The sequence below is a fragment of the Macrotis lagotis genome, chromosome 7 (assembly GCF_037893015.1).
Source record: "Macrotis lagotis isolate mMagLag1 chromosome 7, bilby.v1.9.chrom.fasta, whole genome shotgun sequence".
NCBI lineage: Eukaryota > Metazoa > Chordata > Mammalia > Peramelemorphia > Peramelidae > Macrotis > Macrotis lagotis.
In genome coordinates, this window is record NC_133664.1 from 222,173,205 (window position 1) to 222,199,152 (window position 25,948).

General features: G+C 39.0%; 1 protein-coding gene across 2 annotated transcripts in view; it reads right to left on the reverse strand.

Moving 5' to 3' along the window:
- WNT5B (Wnt family member 5B) overlaps positions 1-21,525 on the reverse strand; it is a 157,392-nt gene extending 135,867 nt beyond the window's left edge. For both annotated transcript variants that reach the window (XM_074194997.1, XM_074194996.1), the window contains exon 1: positions 21,003-21,525. In XM_074194997.1, coding sequence (XP_074051098.1) covers positions 21,003-21,008 — 6 coding nt within the window. In that variant the 5' untranslated portion in view covers positions 21,009-21,525. The remainder of the gene's footprint in view (positions 1-21,002) is intronic.
- Between the last annotated feature and the right edge of the window lie 4,423 nt (positions 21,526-25,948).

Here is a 25,948-nt window from a genome sequence, read left to right on the forward strand (position 1 = left end):
TTAATTACATCCTAAGGAGGATAAGGAGGCTTCTCTCTGTGTGCTGAGGTGGCAGAGAATGCCACAGATAGTAGAGGGTAAAGTTGTAGAAACCATAAAGTTCATGAGTCAGGCTAGGCTGACACCAAAGGTTTCAAAAGACTTGGGATGATGAATTATTATTGTGGCAGAGGAATACCCCTCAGTTACAATTATTCACAGAAATGAAATAAAAAGGGTAGTCAGAGGTATCTAAATGGGACCCTAAGTAATCAGGATATTCAAATGTAGAACAATGCCAAGGAGTCATCTTTGGAATTTCTGTTGAGTTCAGTTCCTCCTTAAAGATTAATAAAGCTCAGGAAGTCAACTCTGGAAATAGTATCCCTAAAAAGCATATATGGATCAACTTGATTACCTTTTCTCATTTCAATATAAACCTGTTACATGTATGCTAAATACTCCCAAGAAGAGACCCCAAAATTGTACTTCACAAGCTAAATTCTACAGTACTAAGGTCAGAAAACATGACAACAGAGGCTCTTAAAAAGTAATTTGTTCTATTTTACCAGGATTCACAGAGTAAAATAGAACAATGATAGCGACCAGTGGATTCCAGTTAATAACGATATTCAGCTCTTTTTATGAGGGAAAAAAGAGGTGTGGACTTCTGAAAAGTCTAAGAAAACTATAGGCTTATAATATTATAGCCCCAAATGTTCCATCTGTGGAAGCAGGTGTCAGCAAAGATATTCTCCAAGATTTATATGATGGTCCCAATGTAGTCAGATTCAAATAATATTTCTGGAGTTTCTATTTTGATTGAAACAAACTCCAGTCACTTCCAAGTGCTTCCCAGAGGCAGCACACAAGGACTCATTACTTCAACACCTGGCTATCCATACACAGATGATCATGGGAGAATAGAGAACAATACCATTAAAAAGCATGAATGCCCATTGCAACCCAGATAGCTCCTTATTCCCTAAACACTGGAACAGGAGGGAAGAAAGGTTTGATTTCAGAGACTCCCCTATTGTTCAAGGAATAATGATAATAATGATAGCTAACATTTAAATATCATTTTAAAATTTGAAAAGTGCTTTATAAATATTTTATTCCCATAAATATTAATAATAAATATTTTATTCTCATTTTATTATCTCCATTTTATGTATGAAAAAACTAAGACAGATGGAAGTTAAATGATTTATCCAAGGTTACACAGCTAGAAAGTATCTGAGGTCATATTTGAATTCAGTCAAGTCTTCCTGACTTCAGACATAATGCTCTAATGAAATTCAAGACTAGTTATGAGGCATTTTACCTGCAGGAGGTACCAATGGGATCATAGAAAATTCACCTTCAAAATTCCCTACTGGTCTAGCTCCCCAAATTACCCCTCTCTGAGGTGGAAGATTAAGGAATACTTGATAATTGCATTGTTATTGAGATCCACTAGACCTTATGCCTCATCTGTAGCAGAGCTAGGTGGCACAATGGATAGAGCACTGACCTTGAAGTCAAACGGATGGGAGTTTGAATCCAGATTGAGACACTTGATACTTTACCCTTGACACAAGTCACTTTACCCTGATTGTCTCATATCCAGAGCATCTCAACAAGTCCTGATTCATATCTGGCCACTGGACCCAGAATGCCATGTTATGGAGACTTAGTACAGCACCCCCTCACTCCAATCCAATTTGTGTACTTATGGCATCACTACCCTGTTGTCATGGTCCTCTAGAAGAACAAAGGACAAACAGTGCTAACTAGGAAGATTCACTATGCATTCTCTACTAAACCCTGAATAAAAATAATTAAAGTACTATACACCATGAGTTCAAGATGTTTAAAGTGTCTGTCAGGTCATCAGTAATCCTCTGTATTGGAAATAAATAGTGAATATTATTAGAGCAAAGGAAGATAAGATTGATTTTTATCCCCCTAGTGAAATTCTCTCAATTTGAAAACATATTTACAAGTGACTTCTGGGCAATTCATCACTTTTCAGTAGCTCATTGCTTGCTAGTTTATGTAAACTATTTGGAGATATTGGTCCACTGGATCATCTCTTAGTCTTTGGGAAGATGTTAGAAGAATAAAGAGAGACTTATGATGATATTAGAACATAATACCACAGATTTAGAGTTGGAAGGGATCTTTAGGTGAGGGGGGAGGTCATCTTTTCCAACTTCTTCATTTTAAAGAAGATAAAACTGAGAACTCAAGATGTAGTGTCTTACCCAAGCTCACAGAACAAAGAGCATCAGATAGGATTTAAACCCCTATCCTTTGACTCCAAATCCAGAAGTAATTTTGCCAAACCTTTGTCAAGTTCATGAATTAGAATGTATCTCATCAGGAAGTATTGTTGTTTTCCTCCAGTTTTCGAAGAGGTCCAATGACATCATGAGAGTGAACAATATTCAATGACATCATGAGAGTGAATGATATTTAAGTGAGACTGAGTTTACAAAGTCATCACTCTTACTTTTTCTTCCTGAATCACCGAAAGGACAAAATTAATATGACTGGTAATGATTGGAGCAGCTGAATGGCTCAGTGGATAGAGCATCAACAGACACTTACTAGATATGTGGCCCTGGGTAAGTCACTTAAATCTGATTGCTTTGCATTAAAAAAAAGAAGATGAGAGGTGATGACCTTGGCATCTTTAATACCTGACCATAGCACCTGTTTCTGCACCTTCATGAATGATGGAATGAATTGATCTCATTCACTCATTCTGATGGGAAAAGTCTTCTCATGCTTGGGGTAGATATTTCTCCTAACTCACCAATAGGTTTGAGGCATGTTGGTCATAAAACTAAGACAATTTACCAGGATGTGGACACTTCACATGATACAGCTTCTTAGAGCCACAGGTGAGATTCAATTTATGAGTAAGTCAAGATATAACTAGTCCTTTTTGAAAACAAAGGACAAATAACAATAAACAATAATAACACCTCATTCATGAACTGGTGTTAACTTCCAACTATCCAAAGAAGCCTATTTCATATACTGATGTCAGCTCCATAGTCTTGAACCAGGATAATAATTATGTGAAACTCATTATTTCATACAAGTTAGACTATATATGCTAAGTTTCTTATATGGACAAACCCATATGCTCTGACAATTTCCAAGCCAGATATTCAGAGATGGGTGGTTGCCCATGTGACTGTAAAAGCTATATCAGACCTCAAGTACTAACAACTGGACCTAGAAATAAAGGTGACCTGTGACTCCAGTAAAGCACAACTCCTGAAACAACATAATCAATGCAGAGAGACTTTCTTCAAAGAAGGAAGGGACCTCTAATTAAAATAAATTGGTCTGGCACAGTGGATAGAGCACTGGTCCTGGAGTCAGGAGTACCTGAGTTCAAATCCAGCCTCAGACACTTAATAATTGCCTAGCTGTATGACCATGAGCAAGTCACTTAACCCCATTGCTTTAAATTTAAAAAGTTAAAGTAAATTAGTAAGTTCTAAGGCAATTTTCTAAATATACCTTCTCAAGTTCTTTGCAGCCATATGCATCTACTCGACAAGGGTAAAAAAAAGTAGATAGGATTTGTATTCACTAAAGATAATAGGTATACAATGTTTCTTGAATCCACGGTTGCAAATTTTGTTGAATGTCTTTTATTTTTGCTACAATTCATAGTGATAGCCCTTCCAAGGAATACAAAGATGCATATAAGAAAAAAATAAATATAAAAACAAGATTACAGAGAAAGATTCTACTTTAGTTTTAGACAGGAGTTATTTCTTGGAAAGGTAGTATGGTACAGGGAAAAAAGGCCAGATTTGTATGTAAGGATGGTTAATTGGTATGGCAGTTGTATGAAGGACAGATTGGTGAAGAGAAATGATCTGACAGTACAAAGACCTGCTCTTTTGCTTAACTAGTTGAGTGAACTTGGTTCACTTAGTTTCAGTTTCTCATTTAAGATAAAACCCCCTAGTGATGCTTTCCTTTCTGTTCCATATTATCAGTCTTTCACACAGAAAACCCTGATATTGTTTTTATTTTGTTTTCTCCTTCACCTCTCATATAGCATCATATACCAATTCTATAAAGTTCTAACATTTGTCCTCTCACTTTTTTTCCCTCTTTTGGTTTTTGCAAGGTAATGAGGTTAAGTGACTTGCCCATCATCACACAGCCAGTCAATTATTAAGTGTCTGTTATTATAGAGGCCAGATTTGAAGTCAGACCCTCCTGACTCCAGGGCTAGTGTTCTATCCACTCTGCTGCCTCTGTCAGCTTACTTCTGATATGATATCATGACAAGTACATGAATTGGATTTGAATGAGGGGGGCTGTGCTATCACCAGCCTGACTTTCTCCTCTGGATCCATCTGGGTCCAGTGGCCAGATATGAATCAGGACGATTGTAGATGACTCTCTCACTTCTATTTCTACCATTATTAGTCTAATATAGGTATAGAGAAATTGGTCTTTGACCAAATGGTCAAATTAGATCCCTAAACCCAGGTTCTAACCATAGAAAGTTAAGGGTCAAAAGCCAGTATTTAATGCAACCTTGCCACATTATGGAACACAAACAAGTTGTTCGAATAAGAAAGAGAGTCTGACTATTTGGGTTGGCTCTAAAAGATAGTGAAATCTACCATATGAGTAATTTCTAGACCATCCAGATGGGAAACAATGAGAGAAGAGATGTTGGTGCTTAACTACACTGGGGTGGGGGGGTGGGAGGTGGGAAGAAAGAAGGGAATGGTATTTTCTGTCTCCATTCTCTCATTTTCCATGTCATCTGGCAACAGAGTTGCATGCCAGTAGCAGTTCAAGAGTTTTTACAGTTTGAGACACAATTGTGAAAGCAAAAAATACACATTCTTTAGATAGATTTGAACACTGAGAGACAGTTACTACAGATCAGAAGCAGCTTCAAGAAACATGACCCCTGGAATGGCTTAACAAACTGTAGTGTATGTATGTGGTGGAACACTATTGTGCTGTTAGGAAACCAGGAGGGATGGGAATTCAGGGAAGCCTTGAAGGATTTGCACGAAGTGATGCTGAGCAAAATGAGCAGAACCAGAAGAATACTGTATACCCTAACAGCAACATGGGGGTGATAATGAACCTTAATGGACTTGCTCATTCTATCAGTGCAACAATAAGGCACAATTCTGGGGTATTTGCAATGGAGAATATCATCCGTATCCAGATAAAGAATTGTGGAGTTTGAACAAAGACCAAAGACTATTACCTTTAATTAAAAAAATAATTATCTTATTATGTAATCTTGCCATCTCTTATATTTAATTTTTTCTTCTTAAGGATATGATTTCTCTCAACACATTCAATTTAGATCAATGTATATAGCATGGAAACAATGTATAGACTAACAGACTGCCTCCTGTGGAGAGGGAAGAAAGATTAGGGGGAAAATTGTAAAATTCAAAATAAATAAAATCTTTTTAAAAATTAAAAAAAAGTAACATGATCCCAGGCAGGAGCAAAGAGAGTTGAAAAGGACCCAATGGCAAAAACTGAGCTGTGGCATACTATTTTCATTTTTAAATTTGGTTTTGTGTGTATTTGTGTGTATGTGTTGTGTATGTGAGAGAGGTCCTTCTTTCACAATGTGACTAATATGGAAATATGTTTAGCATGATTGTTCTTGTATAACCTACATCAGATGGCTTGCTGTCCCTGGGGAGAAGAGGAAGGAAGGGAGAAAATTTTGGAACTCAAAATTTTATAAAAATGAAAGTTGATTCAATTTAGATTAATGTACACCATGGTATATGGCAGTTGTATGAAGGATAGATGTAAAGACTAACACACTGCTTTATGTGGGGGATGGGGGAGGGAAGCAAGACTGGGGGAAAATTATAAAATTCAAAATAAATTAAGTTTTTAAAAAATGAATGTTGAAAACTATCTTTGCATGTAATTGGAAAAATAAAATACTATTAAGACAAAAAATGAAAAAAAGTTGAGTTGTGAAGGATTCCATGGAGAGAATGGGCAATAGGGTCCTGTAGTACCATAGACATGTGGTATATTGACCAAATATATGTGTCTTACTACAATTGTATATTATGTATTGAATGTGTACATTCTTATCATGAATGCGGAGTCTCTTTTACGGAAAGCATGCCCCAGGTTAATGGGAGGAATGTTTTGTAGTTTCTCTTCTTACTGTATCATCTTCACAAATATTTTTACTAAGTTAAAGCTACTGGTTACTAGTAGGAAGAAAGTGACTAGAAAGGGCTTATGAACTACAGTTTTAGGAGTAGATACCCACAAGGTATCTTTTGAACTTCTAAGTAGTAGTCTGTTTCTGGGGAGTGATAAATAGACTCTCAATATTGTCCACCTGGATTATTATAATACCTTTTTTTTTTTTTGCAAGGCAAATGGAATTAAGTGGCTTGCCCAAGGCCACACAGCTAGGTTATTATTAAGTGTCTGAGGCTGAATTTGAACGCAGGTACTCCTGACTCCAAGGCCGGTGCTTTATCCACTGTGCCACCTAGCTGCCCCATTACAATACCTTTTACAGGTAAAATAAACATCTTTTTGAGACCCTAAGTTATGCTTTATAATCACCTCTGAAGTATTTAGAAATTTGTTTAGCTTGTGTCTAAATCTATCACTGGCTACCTAGCAAACCTTTGCATTTTAGTTTCCTCATCTGTTATTCAAGTAAACTAGACTAGATGGTCACTGACAAGCCTTCTAATTCTAGATTAGATCTCAAGACCATCACTTTCTTCCCTTTCAACGTCACACTTTATGCTAGACAAGTATTCTGCTAAAGGAGAAAGATTTGGAAAGGAAATTAACAGTTTAGAAAAAGATGTACAAAACTTTACCCAAGCAACAAACTACCTGAAAATTGGAACAGATCAAATAGGAGCCAACAAAAAATACTGAAACAAAGATGAAAAGACTGGAAAATAGATGAATAGTAAAAATAACTGACCTGGAAAAAAGATCAAGGAGGAAATCATTGGACTCTGAATATTGTAACAAAAAAGGATCCTAGACATCCTATTTCAAGAAATTATTTTTTATTAAATTTTTTTTATTTCAGGAAATCTTAAAGGAAAATTGCTCATATCTTTTGGAACCTGAGGGCATGGTGGAAATGAGAAGAATCTACCAATAATCCCTTGAAAGAAACTTCAAAATGAAAGTTCCCAGGAACCAGATCAAAGAAAAAATATTGCTGATAACCAGAAAGAAAGAATTCAAGTACTAAGGAACCACAGTCAATATCACACACAGTTTAACCGCCACCACTATAAAGGAGCTGTGAACTTGGAATACAATACTCTAGACAGCAAAAGATATAGGCCTACAACTAAGAATAATTTACTCAGCAAAACTGAGTATAATCCTACAAGGGAAAAACATGAAACTTTAATGAAATGACTTCTAATCATTCCTTATAAAAAGACTAGAGCTACAGAGAGACCTTGAAGTTCAAATACAAGAGTGAAGAGTGAACTGCTGTAAGAGAGCATCATTGCCACCTATGGAGAGCAGAAGATAGTGGGTATGCAATAGAATGATTCTTAACAGAACCTTGGCTCTTTGCCTTATTAAGCTATGATGAAATAATTGTTATTAACAAGGATCGAAGAGTTTTAAAACTTTGTTGCTTCATTTGGACAGCATTCCTTATTTATCCTCTTTCCATATTCATGAAATTTATAGCAATTTGGAGGTAATTAGTTTCCCAAATAGATTCCATTCTGTGAGAACCTATATTGCCTTCTTTTAATGCAAGCATTTGTAAGCAATAATAAAGCCCTCTATCAACTATCTGTGGAAAATGAAAAGAAAAATTTTTTTGAAAGTAGAAAATAGGAGGCATCTAGGTGGCACAGTGGATAGAGAACCGGCCTTGGAGTCAGGAGTACCTGAGTTCAAATCTGGCCTCAGACACTTAATAATTACCTAGCTGTATGGACTTTGAGCAAGCCACTTAACCCCACTGCCTTGAAAAATTAAAAAAAAAGAAAGTAGAAAATGGCATCCTTGGAAAGTGTGATGACAATATGAACTTTTTCCTCATCTCATTTCATGAAAAGAGTTCTTGTCTAGTCATTGTTGTTTCTTTCTTTCTTTTTATTTTTTAATTTTTAATTTTTAGTATTTTAAAGATTCTATTTATTTTGAGTTTTACAATTTTCCCCCTAATCTTACTTCCCTCCCCCCACCCCCCACCCACAGAAGGCAATTTTCCAGTCTTTACATTGTTTCCATGGTAAACATTGATCCAAATCGAATGTGATGAGAGAGAAATCATATCCTTAAGAAAGAAAGATAAAGTATAAGAGATAGCAAGATCAGACAATAAGATATCAGGTTTTTTCCTAAATTAAAGTTAATAGTCCTTGGTCTTTGTTCAAACTCCACAGTTCTTTCTCTGGATACAGATGATATTCTCCATTGCAGACATCCCCAAATTGTCCCTGATTGTTGCACTGATGGAATGAGTCAGTCCATCAAGGTTGATCATCGGGCCCATATTGTTGTTAGGGTGCTGGTTTGGTTCTGCTCATCTCACTCAGCATCAGTTCATGCAAATTCCTCCAGGCTTCCCTGAATTCCCATCCCTCCTGGTTTCTAATAGAACAATATGACATACATATACCACAGTTTGCTAAGCCATTCCCCAATTGAAGGACATTTACTTGATTTCCAATTCTTTGCCACCACAAACAGGGCTGCTATGAATATTTTTGCACATGTGATATTTTTACTCTTTTTCATCATCTCTTCATTGCTGGATCAAAGGGTATGCACATTTTTGTTGCCCTTTGGGTGTAGTTCCAAATTTCTCTCCAGAAAGGTTGGATGAGTTCACAGCACCACTATTGTTATTATAGAAATTTTTTATTCCAGTTTCTATAGAAATGGCCTTTTCTTTCTCTTGAGTAATCATAATAATAAAGTCATGTTTCATAGGAGGGGGAAAAGAAAGGTAATAAAGATTTAATCAGGAGAGACTTCATGGAAAAGGTAATACTTGAACTGATTCTTGAAAGTAGGTAAGATATCGGAGGATTTGAAAAAGGGAAGAAGAATCATTGCAGGTTATAAATGCCACTAAAGGTTTAATTTATAATCAAAAATCTGATTTTATGAAGATTAATTTACATAATTTATTTCAGGTCAAGACCAACAGAGATAGAAAGTAGAAGGTTATTGCAAATGTAGGAATTTAGAATTAGATTAAGAGCTAAAGAGGGGAAGCTAGGTGGCACATTGGATAGAGGGCCAGGCCTAGAAGACTCATCTTCCTGAATTCAAATGAGGTCTTAGACACTTACTAGCTGTGTGACTTTGGGCAAGTCACTTAACCTTTTTGCCTCAGTTTCCTCATCTGTAAAATGAACTGGAGAAAGAAATGGTATACCACTCTAGCATCTGTGCCAAGAAAACCCAAATGGGGTCACAAAGAATCAGACATGACCAAAATGACTGAATAATAAAATAAGAGGTGGGTTTGAATCCTAGCTCTACCTCTTTCTAGATTGTGACTTTACACAAGTCACAATTTCTCTAGAGTTGTTTCTTCATCTGTAAAATGAGAAACCACTGACAACCTCTAAAATCTCTTCTGACTCTAAAGTCTATATCTCAGGTCTATTCCAGTTATAAATTTATAAATCCCAAGACAGTGAGTAGAATGTAATAAAAGCATTCACTTGGGTGGTAACAATGGGAAGAAAAGAAAGAGAAAGTTGTATGAGACAAAAGAGACTGTTATTAGGGTAAGTTAAAAAAAGGTTACTACAAGCAGGAGCAGCAGAAGAAATACTTCTCTAGGCATGGTTTAAAGGAGGGATGGGGAACCTTTTTTCCTGCCAAGGTCTATTTGGATGTTTATAAAATTTTTCACTGGCCTTACAAAATTATCTACTTAAAATTAGCCTGCTATATTTGGTCAAACATTAAATTAATTCACCCCTAGAATGGCTGAACAAGTTATGGTATGTGAACGTTATGGAGTGATACTGTTCTTAAGAAATCATGATTGGCCATACTTTAGAGAAGCATGGAAAGACTTGAGCTGATACTGAGTGAAGTGAACAGAACAGAGAAAATTGTGTCCATTAACAACACTGTGAGATGATCAACTGTGATGGATGCAGTATCTCTCAATAGTTCAGTGAGCAAGAACAATCATGAGAGACTTGTTAAGAAAAATGCCATCTACATCCAGAGAACAAACTATGGATTCTGAAAACAGAGTTTGCATACTATGTTCACTTTTCAAAAGACTTTTATTATATATTTTCCTTTCTTTCTCATCATGGCTTTCCCCCGCTTAATTCTAATTCCTCTTTCACAATATGACTAATATGGAAATATGTTAAACACATACAACTTTTACCAGTTTTTACACAGTGGGAAGGGGGGGAGGGAAGGGAGGGTAATAGAAAAATGTGAAACGCATAAACTTGTAAATGGATAATTGTTGTAAACTATCTTTGCATATGATTGGGAAAACTAAATAAAATTTCAATAAATGTAAAAAAAAATAATTCACTCCTAAAAAGCTCCCAGATTTATTGAATTTCAAGTCTCTCCTGCAGTTTCTATGGCAGCACCAGATCAAATGATTTTTGTGGGTCTTCCAGAGCCTGCAGACTGGATGTTCCCCACCCCTGCCCTAGACAGTCCATATTGACTTATCAGAGGACAGACTTCATGTAAGATATGAGTTTATATACAGATTTATGGGAGAAGGGAGAAAGGGAGAGAGAGAGAGAGAGAGAGAGAGAGAGAGAGAGAGAGAGAGAGAGATTATCAAGTCCAACAAGACAGATCAAACATGTAGGTACATATTTCCTATTACTGTTGCCTCAGATAAAAGAAGATGAAGAGGATGGATGAATGATAGGATATACATGTGTGCACCCATATGTACATATATAAGTGTATGTATTTTTCCGTATACATGCACATACAAATATAGCAAAGTGAGCTATTCTTACTAAGGATGAAGGTCAAATTCCATAAGAATGATACATCCCAAGAATCCCTACTTGTGATGGTTCACTGTTTGGCAGACTTAGGTGAGCCAAGGCAAGTGTCCCTAATCTCTGTGAGAAGAACAATTCTACTTCATTTTGAGATCACTAAGAAAGGAGAGCACTAGATTTCTGCGTGAAGTGCTTGAGGTTGGAATGGGAAATTGTATTGCTGTACCGCATGGTCAAAAATAACATATACTTTATTTTTATATAACATTTTTTCCTTCAAGAAGTTAAGAGCATTCCATGACTATCATTTGTTATATAACAACCTATTATATAGCACTTTAAGATTTGCAAAAGACTTTAGATTTGTTATTTCATTTGATCCTCCCTATAATCCTACAAGGTAGGAGCTATTATTATCCCTATTTTGCAGTTGAGAAAACTGAGGTTGGGAAGGGGGGTCACACAGAACTAGTATCTTCGATAAGATTTAAACTGAGGACTTCCTGAATTCCAGTCCAACACTCTAGCTTTCATACCATTTAAATACATAAATTCCATATTTTCTAGATAGATACAGTAGACAAATTTAAACATGTTCCAGGGGAGTTTTATAAGTTCCTAAGTTTCAGGAGTGAAATGCCCTGGAGTCAACTATTACTTGGAAGGAAGTCAACTAGCCTAATCCCCTCATCTTATATATAGAACACTGAAACCTATAGAGCTTAAGTGACTTGCTTAAGGTCATACAATTAGTGTAGGATTTGAACCCCAGGTTTCTGACTCCAGAAGGTGTAATGTTACCTTGTTCTATGTATTTATAACCATTGTTCTAGCATTAAAGAAGAAGTTCCCATTACCTGAGCTGTTCCTGGGGCTTAGCCTTTATTTTTTTAAATAATATTTCCCCACTTATTTAAAGTTTTGTGTTCCAAATTATATCCCTTCTTCCCCCTCTCCCCTCCCCTAGACAATAAACAATCCATTATAGGTTATACATGTGCAATCAAGTAAAACATTTCTTTAATAGACATTTTGTACAAGAAGACTAAGAAAGAAAGAAAGAAAGGGAAGGAAGGAAGGAAGGAAGGAAAAGAGGAAAAGGAGGGAAGGAAGAAGGAAGGAAATTGAAAACTAGTATGCTTCAGTGTGTTCTTTCTCTGGAGCTGGGTAGTATGATTCATCATGAATCCTTGGGATTCTCCTGGATCATCATATTGCTGAAAACAGTTGTCATTCACACCTCATTGTACAATATTGCGCTTACGTATTTACAACACTCTCTTGGTTCTACTCATTTCACTCTGTATCAGGTCACGTATGTACAGGTTTCTGAAATCATCCTGCTTGTCATTTCTTGTACTAGGACTTAGCCTTTAACATATGATAGAGACCAGTAAAGAGAAGATACTCCCATCCTCACAAAGAAAATATTAGACATAGCACAGTAGCAGACAGATTTCACCAATAGGAAGGAAATAGAGAACTACTCAATAAGAAGGAAAACAGAGTTGAGATGGACTTGGTTCCTTGAAGAAGAATTGTGCATCCACTAGAATACATCAGGAAAAAGAAGATAAGGCCTGGAAGAAAGTCACATGGAATCATGTCTGCTGATACTATGAATCATATGATCCCTGTGGAAAGTCAGCCCATTAGAGGACAAAAATTTCTTGATAAAGCCCCTAGTATTTTTGTTATTGTTGTTAAATAAAACATGTCCTGTATATGTTGCCTTGTTAGCATGTGTATTTTTATGGGAGCCTTTTTTCCTTAAGTGCAAACTGAGATGAGAGCTAGATTCTTGAATCAGAATCTCTAGCTTGGACATGGGCCATAGTAATTTGTCTGGAAGCCTCAAAGGTAGAATCTGACCTGGATGAGCCCAGAGCTAGGTCTGAACCATTGATTACAGACATTAGGAAACACTGCCAGAGAGGAGTTCCAGACTTCTACCTTTTAGTTTGCCTTTCATTTACATAACCTTCAGAAGCATTATACCATAGATATATAAGTCTAGCACTGGAAGGAAGTCAACTAGCCCAATTCCCTCATCTTATAGATAGAACACTGAAGCCTATAGAGCTTAAGTGACTTGCTCAAGGTCATACAATTAGTGTAGGATTTGAACACCAGGTTTCTGACTCCAGTGCAGGTGATTTGTACCATATTTCCTTCTCTGTACACATTGTTTTTGAACTTTGAATCAATTGATTTAAGTCAATAGATCTTAAATCAACATTTTTTTTCTGGAGCCCGGGATATTCATTACTCAAATTTCTCCCAAGAGAACCTTCTCAATCAATGTGTGTAGTTCTTGCCTGAAAAGATCATTAGGGGAGAGACTAATTCCATTCTCCTAGAGAGAAGGGTAAGTCCTTTCAAGAACAGAGGGGACAGGGGGCTGCTAGGTGGCACAGTGGATAAAGCACCAGCCCTGGAGTCAAGAGTACGTGGGTTCAGATCCGGTCCCAAACACTTAATGATTACCTAGCTGTGTGGCCTTGGGCAAGCCACTTAACCCCATTTGCCTTGCAACCCCCCCCCCAAAAAAAAAAAGGACAGAGGGGGCAGAAAGTCAGAATTTTTTAAAAAGGAAAAAAGGTATGGGTGTACTGTCCTTGTTCATATCTTTGCCTTTGTTCTTACTAAATCTAGTTAAGCTTAAAAGGCAAAAGAAGGCTCGAGGCATAACCCAGTACCAACAATGATGAGCTTCAGATCCTTAAATTGTTTCTTGGGCTATAAATAAGGCTGCTCAGGTGTACTGGCTTGAGCTTCAGATCTTGCCTCTCTTATCATCCAGCAGATTCTCAAACAAAGAGGGCAAGGATCAGGGGTAAGCATAGTTGTCAGACACTTATCTGAGAGCTTTACTACCATATTCCACTCTCCTCTCAGTATGATTTTATTCAAATCTGACAAGGGAGAACGAGTACATAACTATAAAATTATGTGGAGGGAGAGAGGTAAATGACTGGTATCAGTAGTGAATTTGTTAATTAAAAAAAACAATTCTCTTTAGCTACCACCAAGTCCTACTGTCTCTTCAAGTGAATTCAGTAAATCAATCCCTTTTAAGTTGGGTAGAAGGACCTTTCAGTAGTTAGGGTCATGCCATCTCTTTAAAATTGCTGCAGAGTGAGAGTTATAAACCAGACTGGGAACCCAAACTGGGTCCCTCACAGAGGGAAAGAAGGCAGGCACCAACCAGGAGGTCACCCACAGCTATAGACAGAGCTTCATCACAAACCTCAGGATGCTAACTAACCACAGGGGCCCCCAAGCCAGACCAGAGAGTCAGAGCCCAGCCTCTGGAGCTCAACCACAGACCACGGCTTGGAAGAACCAGATTTGAGACACAGTAACTCTGTGAAAGCATGGAGAAGGAAAGAGCCTTCTCTAGGTCTGAGGAGGGTGGTGGTGGTGTATGTATTTGGGGAAGTGGGGGGTGGGAAACCTCCTTCTTGCCCTTTTATTTGCTTGGTTCCTTATCTTCCATCTCTGTTAAACAGTTAAGAGATTTCAAAAACAGAAAGGGAGTGTGTGTGTCTTGTATGTAATATTTAGAATCATCCAAAATTTAGGTGGAAGTCATATTACAGATGATCTAATACAACCCTGTCATTTTTGTGCATGCCTGGAAGTGACTTGCTTAAGGTCACACAATCAGTGAGAAGAGAGTATGGTAGAATAGGAAATACAGTGGTACTATAGGCAAGTCTGAGAGTTTATTTTTCCTACTGTAAAACTGGGGGTAATACTGGGAGTAAATACAGGGGGTAAAGCCACCTCACAAGATGGTTTCTAAGGAATCATTATATAAATGTAAGATAGTGACAGGACAGGCAAGATTGCCTGTAAGATTTTTCCAAAATAATGTCCCCAAAATAAAAACTACTAGAAATTTACCAAATCAGCAGACTAAATGTCTCCTGAAGTATTAAAAACCTGAAAATAAAAAAATAACGAAATTCCTATCCCATTGTTTTCTTTCTTTTCCCTTCATCCTAATTCTTCATACAAAAATGATTAATATGTAAACATGTTAAACACATATGTACATGCACAACATTCACTAGACTGTTGGCTTCTGGGCTGGGGGAGGGTAAAAGAAAATTATGTAACTTATAAATAAATATGCAAGTGAATGAATACTGAAACATTTTCATAACATGTAATTGGAAAAATAAAATAAAATATCAATAAAAAAAGAAAAATAAAGAAAACAGCTCTGTCCCTTTAAGGACTGTATGTGTTCTTTCCCAGAAGAAGTAGCTTTCCTGTCTGGTTCTGCCCACAAATCTCTATTTGGTAATGATAACTGAAGCACCAATGACTTCCATTCTAATTGGTCAGCTGAGTTGTGAAGGTCTTTCAATCCTCACTTCATTACATTTAGCAATACTAGAAAAGAGGATTAGGGAAACTTGACCCTGCAAAACCCCAAATTTTCAGACTTCTCTACAATATATCTGTTTGCAAATCATTCAGGAGGAAAAGGAGTTAAGGAGGGAGTCACTGGGGAGGAGAAGTTTAAGGAGGAAAAATATCATCTTTAGAAAGTTTAGGAGAAGACTCAGGCATCACAGTGAAACCAAATTGCAAACCACAGTGGCCATGAAATCAGGAAGTGATGCAGAAGTAGCTAGCCTAGTGGTTAAGCCATGAGTGAGTGGGTCAAACAGGGATGGAGGAGGTGGGTTTAGAAGGTTTAAATTTAGTCAGGTCAACATAGGCTGCTTAGATCTGAAAAAAGCTTGCTTCAGAGCTGAGGGATTACCAATTTGACTGGTGCCTGGGTTTTCAGAAGCAATTCCAATAGAGCTCCACTGTGAAGAGAAATTTTTGGATTTGCACCAAATTATGTCAGTTTTCATAGACCCTGCCAATACACTGCTTTCTACAGTGGGCAAAATGATCTACATTAGTGAACTACATGCTCAGACAAGTCAAAAGCATGACATACCATGACATATATATATATATAGTAGCTAAAATCAATCTTGGGTCTCATTAGGAGAAGCACTGTGCCTAAAATCAGGACCATGGGACTTTTAGGAAGGACATTGATGAGGGCTTGAAGGACACTGAGCTCATGCTATATAAGAAAAATCAGTTGAAGAAAACAAAGATATTTTCCCTGGAGAAGGGAAGACTTGGGACAGGAGGAACAGCTTGGTGAAGGAATAGCTATGTGCTGATTTCCCTAGGGACAAGAAAAAGAAAAAAAGAAAAAAATTAAAAAACTGAGCTTAATGTAAGGAAAGTTTTATTAATTATAGCTATCTAAAAATGAAATAGGTTATCCTGAGAGCTAATGGAGTCCCTTTCACTGAAGTTCTTCAACCAAAAGTTGACTGACCTCTTGTTAAGTATAGTAAAAGAGATTTTTGTCTGCTAGAGATTGCACTGGATGACTTCTGAGGTCCACTCCAATTCTAATATTGTGTTAAATGTCTTTGGCTGCCAAATGGAAATGAACTCAGTTTATTTGACCCACAGAAAGCAGAAACAGGAGCAAGGAGTGGAAGTCACAGAAAGGTAGACTTTGGCTCAATAAACAGTCAAGGTGTTGAAGTAGAAAGAAAACACTAGATTTTAAGGGGACCTGGGTTTGAATTCTGTCTCCTATTTACTGCCTTTGTGATCTTAAGTAAGTCACTTCTTTTTAGGCCTCATCTATAAACTGAAGGAGTTGGACTACAGGGGACTTAAAGGAGCCTTTCTAGTTCTAAATCTATAGTCCTATGAAGGAAAAAAAATCCTAACAAGTAAAAAATCCTCCAAAGACCAAAAGCTTCCTCAAAAGGAAATGGACTCCTCATTTGAAGAGATCTTCAAGGGAAAGTTAGTCATTTGTCAGTATGACTATTAAAGAGATCCTAGTTAATTGGTCAGACTCAATAAACTCTGGGGTTATTCCAGTTTGGGGATTCTATGATCCAACATCCTTTCATTTTCATCATTGTACCTATCCTCAATTATTCTGTGGGTTTCCTGTCCAGAAGGCAAAACCCAGTTTGCAGAAATCAAGAGAAATTAAATATAATAGAGCCTAAGGAAAAAGAATAAATACCATGTTAAAGATGCTACACAAAAGAGTGGCAATTCTATATTCCACCATCACTGCAACCTCTCATCACAGAGGAAATGTTAAAGAATTAGATTTTGGAGAGGAGGATTTTTCTCAACTTTTGAAGGTCTATGAGGACCTAATTTTTACACCTAGACCCACAAAAGATATTATAAACTCCAGAACTCTGAACATGGATTCCTGGATTCAATCCCAGGAGTGATACAATGAAAAGTAAAGAAGAAAACTAGCTGGCACTTATCTAGGACTCTGTAAACTCTCTTGAAAAACACTTTACATACATTATCACTCATCTTATTTTTCCCAATAGTGCTGGAAGGAGAGTGAAATAAGCACTTTTTTTCTTAACAAATAACTAAGTTGAAATTCAGAAAAGTGAAGAGGAGACCCAACTAGTAACTGATGATGCCAGGTCATCAGACTCCCAATTTAGAGCTCTTCCACTATACTTTGGAACTAGAGCCCAGATTTTCTGATTCCAAGTTAAGTGAATAGCTAACACCTTTTAAAAACCAAAACCAAACCAAAACAAAACAAAACCTAAAACAACTCTTAAATGAGGTTCCAAAAGTTTTCATTCACTCTATAGGCTTTCATTTCAAGTATTAGAAAAAAATTATAATTCCATATACATGTCTCCAAAGATATTATAGATCCAAACTTAGAAGTACTAGATACTGGGTAAATCTAAAAAGCAACAGAAATTACTGTAATAATAAATAGATGGCTGAATGAATAAAAGAGAAAGGGGAGAGACAGAGAGAGACAGACTGGCAGAGACAGAGAAAAGGAGAAGAGAAAGGTAAGAAACAGATCAGACCAATGCTCCTGCCCTCTGAACCATGGAAAGAGAAGGTAGAGCAGATGGTGGAATCATAAAAATGTGAAAAATATATGACAACTTTTTTTCAGCAGTCATTATCAGAAAGAGTATGAATTTGGCAGGTGAAAAGTGTTCCTATTTCCTTTTGTAATATATGACTTGCAATAATTTGGCAGTGTCCCCTTAACTTTTGCATTTTGGAAATAGTATAGGGGAAAAGGCCCCCAAAAGGGTTGTTCAATAAATCAATAAGAGATACTTTGAAATAATATTACAACCACCAAATGAACTAGGAGACTGGTTTCAAATTCCTGGGCAAACACACACACACACACACACACACACACACACACACACACACACACACACATACACACACGCGCGCGCGCACTCGAAATGATAGCCTGGGAATACAGGAAATCCATAGATGGAAAGGGGCCAGGTAGCTCATCCAAGTCTGTCTCTTGCTTCTAATTGGCAAGCAGACCCCCACAGTGTTTTCCCATATAAATATCTAATTTCCTTAAGAAGAAAAATTAAAGGGGGAAAAAAAGACTCTGATTGGAACCTTTGTAATTTCAACTTCATAGGTTTAGTACATTGGTCCTTTCTCTGGGTTTCTGGATATGATACTCCAATTAAGAGCCTCTCTCTCAGTTTTATTCCTACTAATTGCGCAAACAGATATTGTTTCTCTCAGAGTTGTCTCTTTTTGAGAAGAGGGATCCTCCCTTTCCCTCTTGCTAGTAATGACTAAAAAAACTATCCATATAGATGGACAAAAGAATGGGTGGAATTTTCAAATTGAAGAATACCATCTTTCCATCTTCAAGGGTGTTTACTTACTGGGAATCCTGTATATATGAAAACATATGTACATGGGGAAGAGTGAGTGTGAAGTATATCTGGTGGCTAAGTAGTGAATGTATTAGCCTTCTTAATTTCAGTCTTAAGTTCAGTCAAACTGTACTCAAATGTGTCTTGGATGACTGTGAGCATCTCTCTTTCCCAATATGAGAAAGGGCATTCAGATTCCTAAGAAATGTATAGGTAGAGGTGGGCATGCACAATGTTCAGTGCTAGCCAAAGAAGGTGGGATACAGGGTGCTTTTGCCCATGCATGTGAGAATGTTGAAATTTAGCCAGCAACGTGAAAGTGCACAGCTGTGCCTAGTCTTTTCTGCACCTGCATCCATGGCATGGAGGGACAGATCATCTCTCCCACAACTCTGTCAAACAGGCGCATTCTTAGGAGTTTGGAGCAGTTCGGGGAGTGGTAACATGATCCTGAGCCTTTTGCTTCTATGTATCAGGTTGAAATTCTGCCCAGATTGGTAGCAACTTAAAGTAGTTGCAAGTGTGGTCTAGGATTCATTGGGTGACCTTGGGCAAATCATTTTTTTCCCAGATGCCCATTACCTCTTGTAAAATGGAATTCATAATTACTTGGGAGTTATCTCCCAGAGGGATAAGGGGAATGAGAACATTTAAGAAGCTTGACATTAGCTAACTATATGGTTCTTGGCATATTTCCCTGGGGTCCCACAGAATAAATAAATTAATGGTCATTTCCCACTCCCCTTCTATATGGATGCTGCATATTTGTAAAAGTGTGGAGAGTGAGAAGCAAATAGACAAAACTAGAATTCCACATTCAAGTTTCCTTAGTTTAGGCAGGGATTCAGTTTCTAAACTAGTGGAACTAGAAAAAAATTCCAGATATTTTCTTCTTCCTTGTTTCCATGATATTATGAACAAACAGAGAACAAGCAACTGATGTCTGAAGAAGCTGCTGAAAAAATCAATGCAGAGGTTCAAAGTGCCTCTGCTGTCTATCTGTCCTTCATGCCTGGAATGCTCTTTCTCCTCTTGGAATGTTGCCTTTTAGAATCAATCGCTCAAGTTAATTTGTTTCAACTGTGTATGTATGCACATACATAGTCTCTCTCTAGTCTCTCTTGTCTGTCTGTCTGTCCGTCTCTCTCTCTCTCTCTCTCTCTCTCTCTCTCTCTCTCCTTTCTTCTCTTCCTCCACTCTCCACCTCCTCCTCCTCCTCCCCCCTAGGTAATGTCCTTGAGGCAAAGGGACTGTCTTGTTTTTAGTTTTTTTAGACGCAATAATAAACACAGTGCCTGGAATATACATACACACACACATATAAAATAAATACCTAAAAATTGCTTGTATTGATGGATTGAAAGGCCTTAAAGCTAACGTTTTTCCCCAGTCAGTTTGGAAGTGATAGTAATCTTGAAGTCAATTCTTGCAATTAGTTCTACACCCAGGTGCCAGACCCATTCCAAGCAACTGCCTAGGAGCAAGCTCCAAAGGAACTAGGGCATAACAGAGTCCCAAGTGAAACTCCAGAGCAACCCAAGTGGGAGGGAGTCCTTAGTAGGCTGGTGGCTGGCTGGGAAACCTTATCCCCTACCTGACTGTTCCACGAGTTAGTATGCTCTCGAACACCAGTATTACAACAAAGCTAAATAAAGCCAGCAGGCAGGGCCAGAGAAAGAGGGAGGGAGCTTTTTTTTCTCCGCTCCCACACAGGCAGCTCCATCCAGCTTTGTTTCTTAGATGGGTCTAGGATAGAGTTGATAGACTTCCTCTCCTCTTTGCCATCCCCACCCCAAATCTATCATTCCCCATCCTCCGGAGTTTGGGGTCTCACTGGCCTGCTAACCAGAGCCATAAGACAAAGTCTCCCTCAGAAAGGACTGCCGAGTTCCCAAAGTCGCTAGAATTCTGCTCATTCCCCCTTTCCCACTATCATGTCCGTAAGAAAGGCCGCCCTGTATTCTAAATCTACAAAGAGAGCAAAAATGATTTGGACTTAAGTTAGAAGAACCGGCCCCCGCCCCCCCCCCCCCCCCGCTCCCAATCTATCCCGACTGAATCAGGGCTGGAGTGGAGGGGGGGGGGTGGGGGGAAGCGGCGCAGAGAGGACAGAAGTCTTTTTAAAAAGCAGCATTTGGGGTAAATTTAGCAAAGGAAGGAATCCTGTTGCTTTTCCTTCCAGCCTTCTCCAGAAGAGCAGGGAGGGTGATTCTGAAGCCACCCCCGCCCCCTCTTTCCCAAAGTTAGAAGCCCAGCTGAGCTCTCTTACCTGCATGTCCTACTCCGTCCTCTCGAGGCTCGCAAGGTTCCCCTCCCCCCTTCGGAAAGACTCCTTCCTCCAGTCCGGGTGGCAGTAGGGGGCGATGGGGGTGGGGGATCTCTGTCCCCACCCCCTCTGAAGCAGGCGCCAGAGACTGGCAGGAGATACCCCACTTACTGCCCTAGCCGGGCCGGGAAGGGGGTCATTGATTTCAAGCAGAGTACCCCCACACACACACACCCCAATTCCCGGGGCTCACTCCTCCGCCCGGTCCGCCTCCCGCCGCGCTGAACTCCTCATCCGAAACCGGGGAGCTGGGGGAGAAGTCTGGGAAGCAGGCGAGGACGATCGGGTCTGCTCCGAGAAACCCAGCTCCTGGCGTTCTCTTCTGCACCCCGAGATCCCCGAGGAGCCTCCCGTGGATCCGTCTGCTGGAGCAGGGGGCTGGCGACCCCCCGACACCCCGAGGATGACTCTTAGGGCCGGGGGGAAGGTTAAATAGGGAAAGTCCCCGTTCTTCTCCGACCTGAGGGACGCGGCTCGGTTCCCAGGGGTACCCCCCAAACGGGCCCGCTTGGAGAGGAGGAAGGGGGCGTGCGGGAGGGCGGGCTCGGGGCTCTGAAGCCTGTCGCGGCGAGGGCAAGGAGGTCGGCAGCTCAGCTAGTCCCAGCCACCGAGGTCCCCGACGCCGGTGGGGCTCGGGACCATTCTCCGTGGCTCCGGGGGATCGAGGGGCAGCTCCTGTCCCTCCGTGGGCTGCAGGCAGGGTGGCAGCAGCGCGGTGGGCGCCGAGTGCTGGGGCCCAAGCTGGGCCGGAGGATCCCGGGGGCTGCAGCCGCCTCTGCCCCGCCTCCCATACGCCTCCTCCCCGCCCCCCGCCAGTCTCTGCCCAGCCCCCGACTGCTTCATTTTCAGCCCCCCACTTCCAGATTCCGGGAACAGCCCTCCCACAGACCCTTCCTCGAGACTCCAAGACTGCACTTCCGCACCTGCCTCCCGGTCAGATGCACCCCCTTCCCATCTGACTTCCCTACCCCAAGTGATTGCTCAGCTGCAGAAATCCTTCGTTCAGAGTATCCCAAGCAACCCCTTGTTCCAAAGCAGCCAGGCTGCCTTCAAAGCAGACTTGTTGGCCTTCTCCAATGCAGAAAGCACGGGCACACGGAAACCGGCCCTGGCGTCCCCTTGAGTTTCCTGGGCTCTCACTGTGTGTGTTCTCCCAGGAGCCCCACTGCATCAAGGAAACAGAGACAGGGCAGAACCGAGCCGTTCTGGCCTCCAGGGCAAAGGCCGAGGAAAGGTAAGAGACACCTAGGAATGCTAACACTAGACCACACCAAAACTTTAAAAAATGACATTAATATTGGGACATTGTTTCATAAAACTTTCCCAAGTCCCTTGTTACAAAGTTTCTCTTCTTTGTTCTCCCAATCTTGAAGACTTGAATAGGGCTGGAATTACTTTCCTGGCTTTAAATGGTCTGGACAGTTAAGGCAGACATGTGAGCCACTCTCCCATAGCATAAATTAGTCCGTAGAAGGAAAGGGAATCCTATCTTTTGTGGTCTCAAAGCACTCAAAATGTATCCATACACACATAACACAAAGACATAAACATATATGTACAATATAAAATGCACACACATATATTTTAAGGTTTAAAATGGTTCTGATCCCTTTAGCTTTTATATCACTTTCATTACCCCAATTCTCCTCTCCCGTCTCAAAGAACCATCTCTTAATAGTGGGGAGAGAATAGTTCAGAGTAACTAACCAATACATTTTAAAAGAGCTACATATATTGTATAATAATCCATACCAAGAATCCTCAGCCTCTACAAAGAAAAGATGCACATTTTCACATATCTTTTGGGGGGGGAGCCAGTTTGCTCATAATAATTTGATAGCATTCTTTTTTTTTTTTAGGTTTTTGCAAGGCAAATGGGGTTAACTGGCTTGCCCAAGACCATACAGCTAGGTAATTATTAAGTGTCTGAGACCACATTTGAACCCAGGTACTCCTGACTCCAGGGCTGGTGCTTTATCCACTAGCCACCTAGCCACCCCTGATAGCATTCATTTTCTATGATTTTGTTGCTCTTTTGACTTACACTATAGTGATTGTATATATTTTTCCCTTTTGTTGCTTACTTCAGTTATGCATGCATCAGTTCATTTCCCAGGCTTCTCCATATTTATATTTATGACTAATGATTATATTATGAACAAGTCAGTTACTGTAAGCTTAGTTTCCTTATCTGTAAAATGGTATAATAATACTAATATTACATCATATATTAATGATTATATTAATTATTAATACCATAGTTTGTAGGGAATATGCTTCAACCAAGGGTTACCCACTTAGTTTCTAATTCTTAGTTACTACAAAAAAGTGCTGTTATGGATATTTTGGTTTATGCAAGAACCCTTCTTTTTATCATTTACTTCCTTGTGGCCTATACTGAGGGGTGGGATTTCTGGGTTAGAGAGTACTGGTCTAAATCAGGGGGCCTGAAAATTAGGCAGCCATTGGAATAAGGCCCTTGAGATGATTTGGTCTATTGCTGCCAAAGCAATCACAGTCAGGACTGGAAATTCAATAAATCTAGGAGCTTTTTAGGGATGGATTAATTAAATGTTTGATCAAATATAGCAGGATAATTTTTTAAGTAGGCAATTTTGTATGATCCTCAAATGATGTTATAAATAACTGGCCCTTGGCAGAAAAAAGATTCCCTACAGCTGGTCTAAAGGATCAAAGTGCTTTAAAATATGTAAAATCTCACAATGCCTTTCTGTTATAAGGTACAAAGGAATGGTGTGACTCTCATGTTAACTCCAGGAACTGGGCTCCAAACTTTAAGACATTTGGGGGCTAATTATAACAAGCCCACAGATAGTTATGTCAGACAGATGCATAATACTTTCATGATGTGTGCTTAGAGAGAGGGATTAAAGAGCTTGGCAACTCTAAATAAACAATTTCAATATTTATAGTGAAGGATGGGCAAGGAGATTACAATAATCAGAGGAATTGTCTTTTTTTTCCCATTCTTTTTTTTTTTTGCAAGGCAATGGGGTAAAGTGGCTTGCCCAAGGCCACACAGCTAGGTAATTATTAAGTGTCTGAGACCAGATTTGAACTCAGGTACTCCTGACTCCAGGGTCAGTGCTCTATCCACTGCACCACCTAGCCACCCTGGAATTGCCTTTTCTTAATTAGTGACCCAATGAGGTAATTCTTTTAAGTAATGGCTCCCTTTCAGGAAGGTAGAAATTTCAAGAAAAAAAAATGAATCTAAAGAAAAAGTCCCCCCATCATGATTAGGAAAAAAGTATCCATTTTCCTCTGGATTTTACAATAAGGGAGATAATAGCTGTTTTAGCAAATAGCTAATTAAAGGGAAAGGCTTATTTGGAATTGCACTATTGATAGAGTAGCATGCACCAGGCTGTTTATGAGGCCAAGTCTTGAGCATTTTCATGACTTTAACTGCTTGGGTTTAATAACTCAAGGGTCCCTTCCTCAGAGAGAGAAATGGATGGCAGAAAAATTATTTTTATAGGAACTAAGAAGACTTAGATCTAGTTTATTGCATGAAATTTGACAATAATATAACAACTCCACCAATGAGGTTCTCTCCCCATATTTTATCATGGCTTGGAGACAATTCTATATTCACCAAAGTTATGCTGATAGAGCTCAAGATCTTCCAGACCCCACCAAATTGGAATGGCTTAATGTACAAGAAAGTACCAACTAAATTCAGAAGAGCCCAAAGCCAGATTGGTCACAGAACAATTCATTAGCCTTGAAGACAGTCCAAGGTACTAAAGTATGTAATAATAACTCAAATAATATATCAGAATTTAAACAATGTTTTCCTCAAAATAACTGGGTGAGAGAGGAATATTGGGGATAAGGATGGAGAAGGGGATCCAGGACTAAATTTTTTTTTAATAGAACATCCTGCCAAGAAACAACTACCAATACAAATTAACAACTCCTCTACAATTTATGGTTTCAGAGAATTGCTCATAATACTGAGAAGTCAAGTGATTTGCTTGGAATCAGCATGTATTATATTGGCCAGATATTTCTGAATCCCAGCTTTTCTTTCTAGCTATCCCTCCTGGTAGGGAATAAAATAGAATAGAATATGATATGATACAATAAAATATGACATAATATATAATGTAATATTAGTATTATTATGTCATTTTACAGATAAGGAAACTAAGTTTACAGTAACTGACTAGTTCATAGGCTAGGAAACAGGAAACTGGGACTGGGTCCTTGACTCAGAGTCCAGTAGCTTTCATATTTCTGCAACTCCTTTTACTTTCTTATTCTTCTTTCTTCTTCAGGATTAGGACTTTGGGGCATCTTTTGATGATGGTGTGAGGAGGGGAAAGACAGATTCTCAGAGAAATCTAATCTGTCAAGAAAAGACAAAAGTGATCTTGATAGGATAGACTTGCAGCAGGCCAGAAATAAATTCTGGTCTTGTCCTAAATTAAAGGCCTGTGGACTCTGACTGATGTCACAATAGGACATGAGTTCCTCCTATAAGTTCCCTCTGGGATGAATCAAAACTTTGTGGCTTAAGTGAGGAAGTTGTAGTACTCATAGGAAGAGAGTTTGTGGCTGAGTAGCGGGAAGAAACAGATGAGACATGACCCAAATTCCCAAGGGAAGTGGTGAGAACCCCATTGTCTGAGTCATTGAAAGTGCTAAAGAATTTCCTGTGGGGAAAATATCTATATCAACCACTAGGATTGAAATCCCCAGGAATATACATACATACATACATACATACATACATACATACATATATATATATATAATTGATCTTTCCTCTCTCCTGTCTGTGGTTCTTGAATAGGTTCTCTTCTTCCTTCATCCTTTAAATAAAATATTCCCTGTCTGGTAGATGGCTTAAGATTTGATCT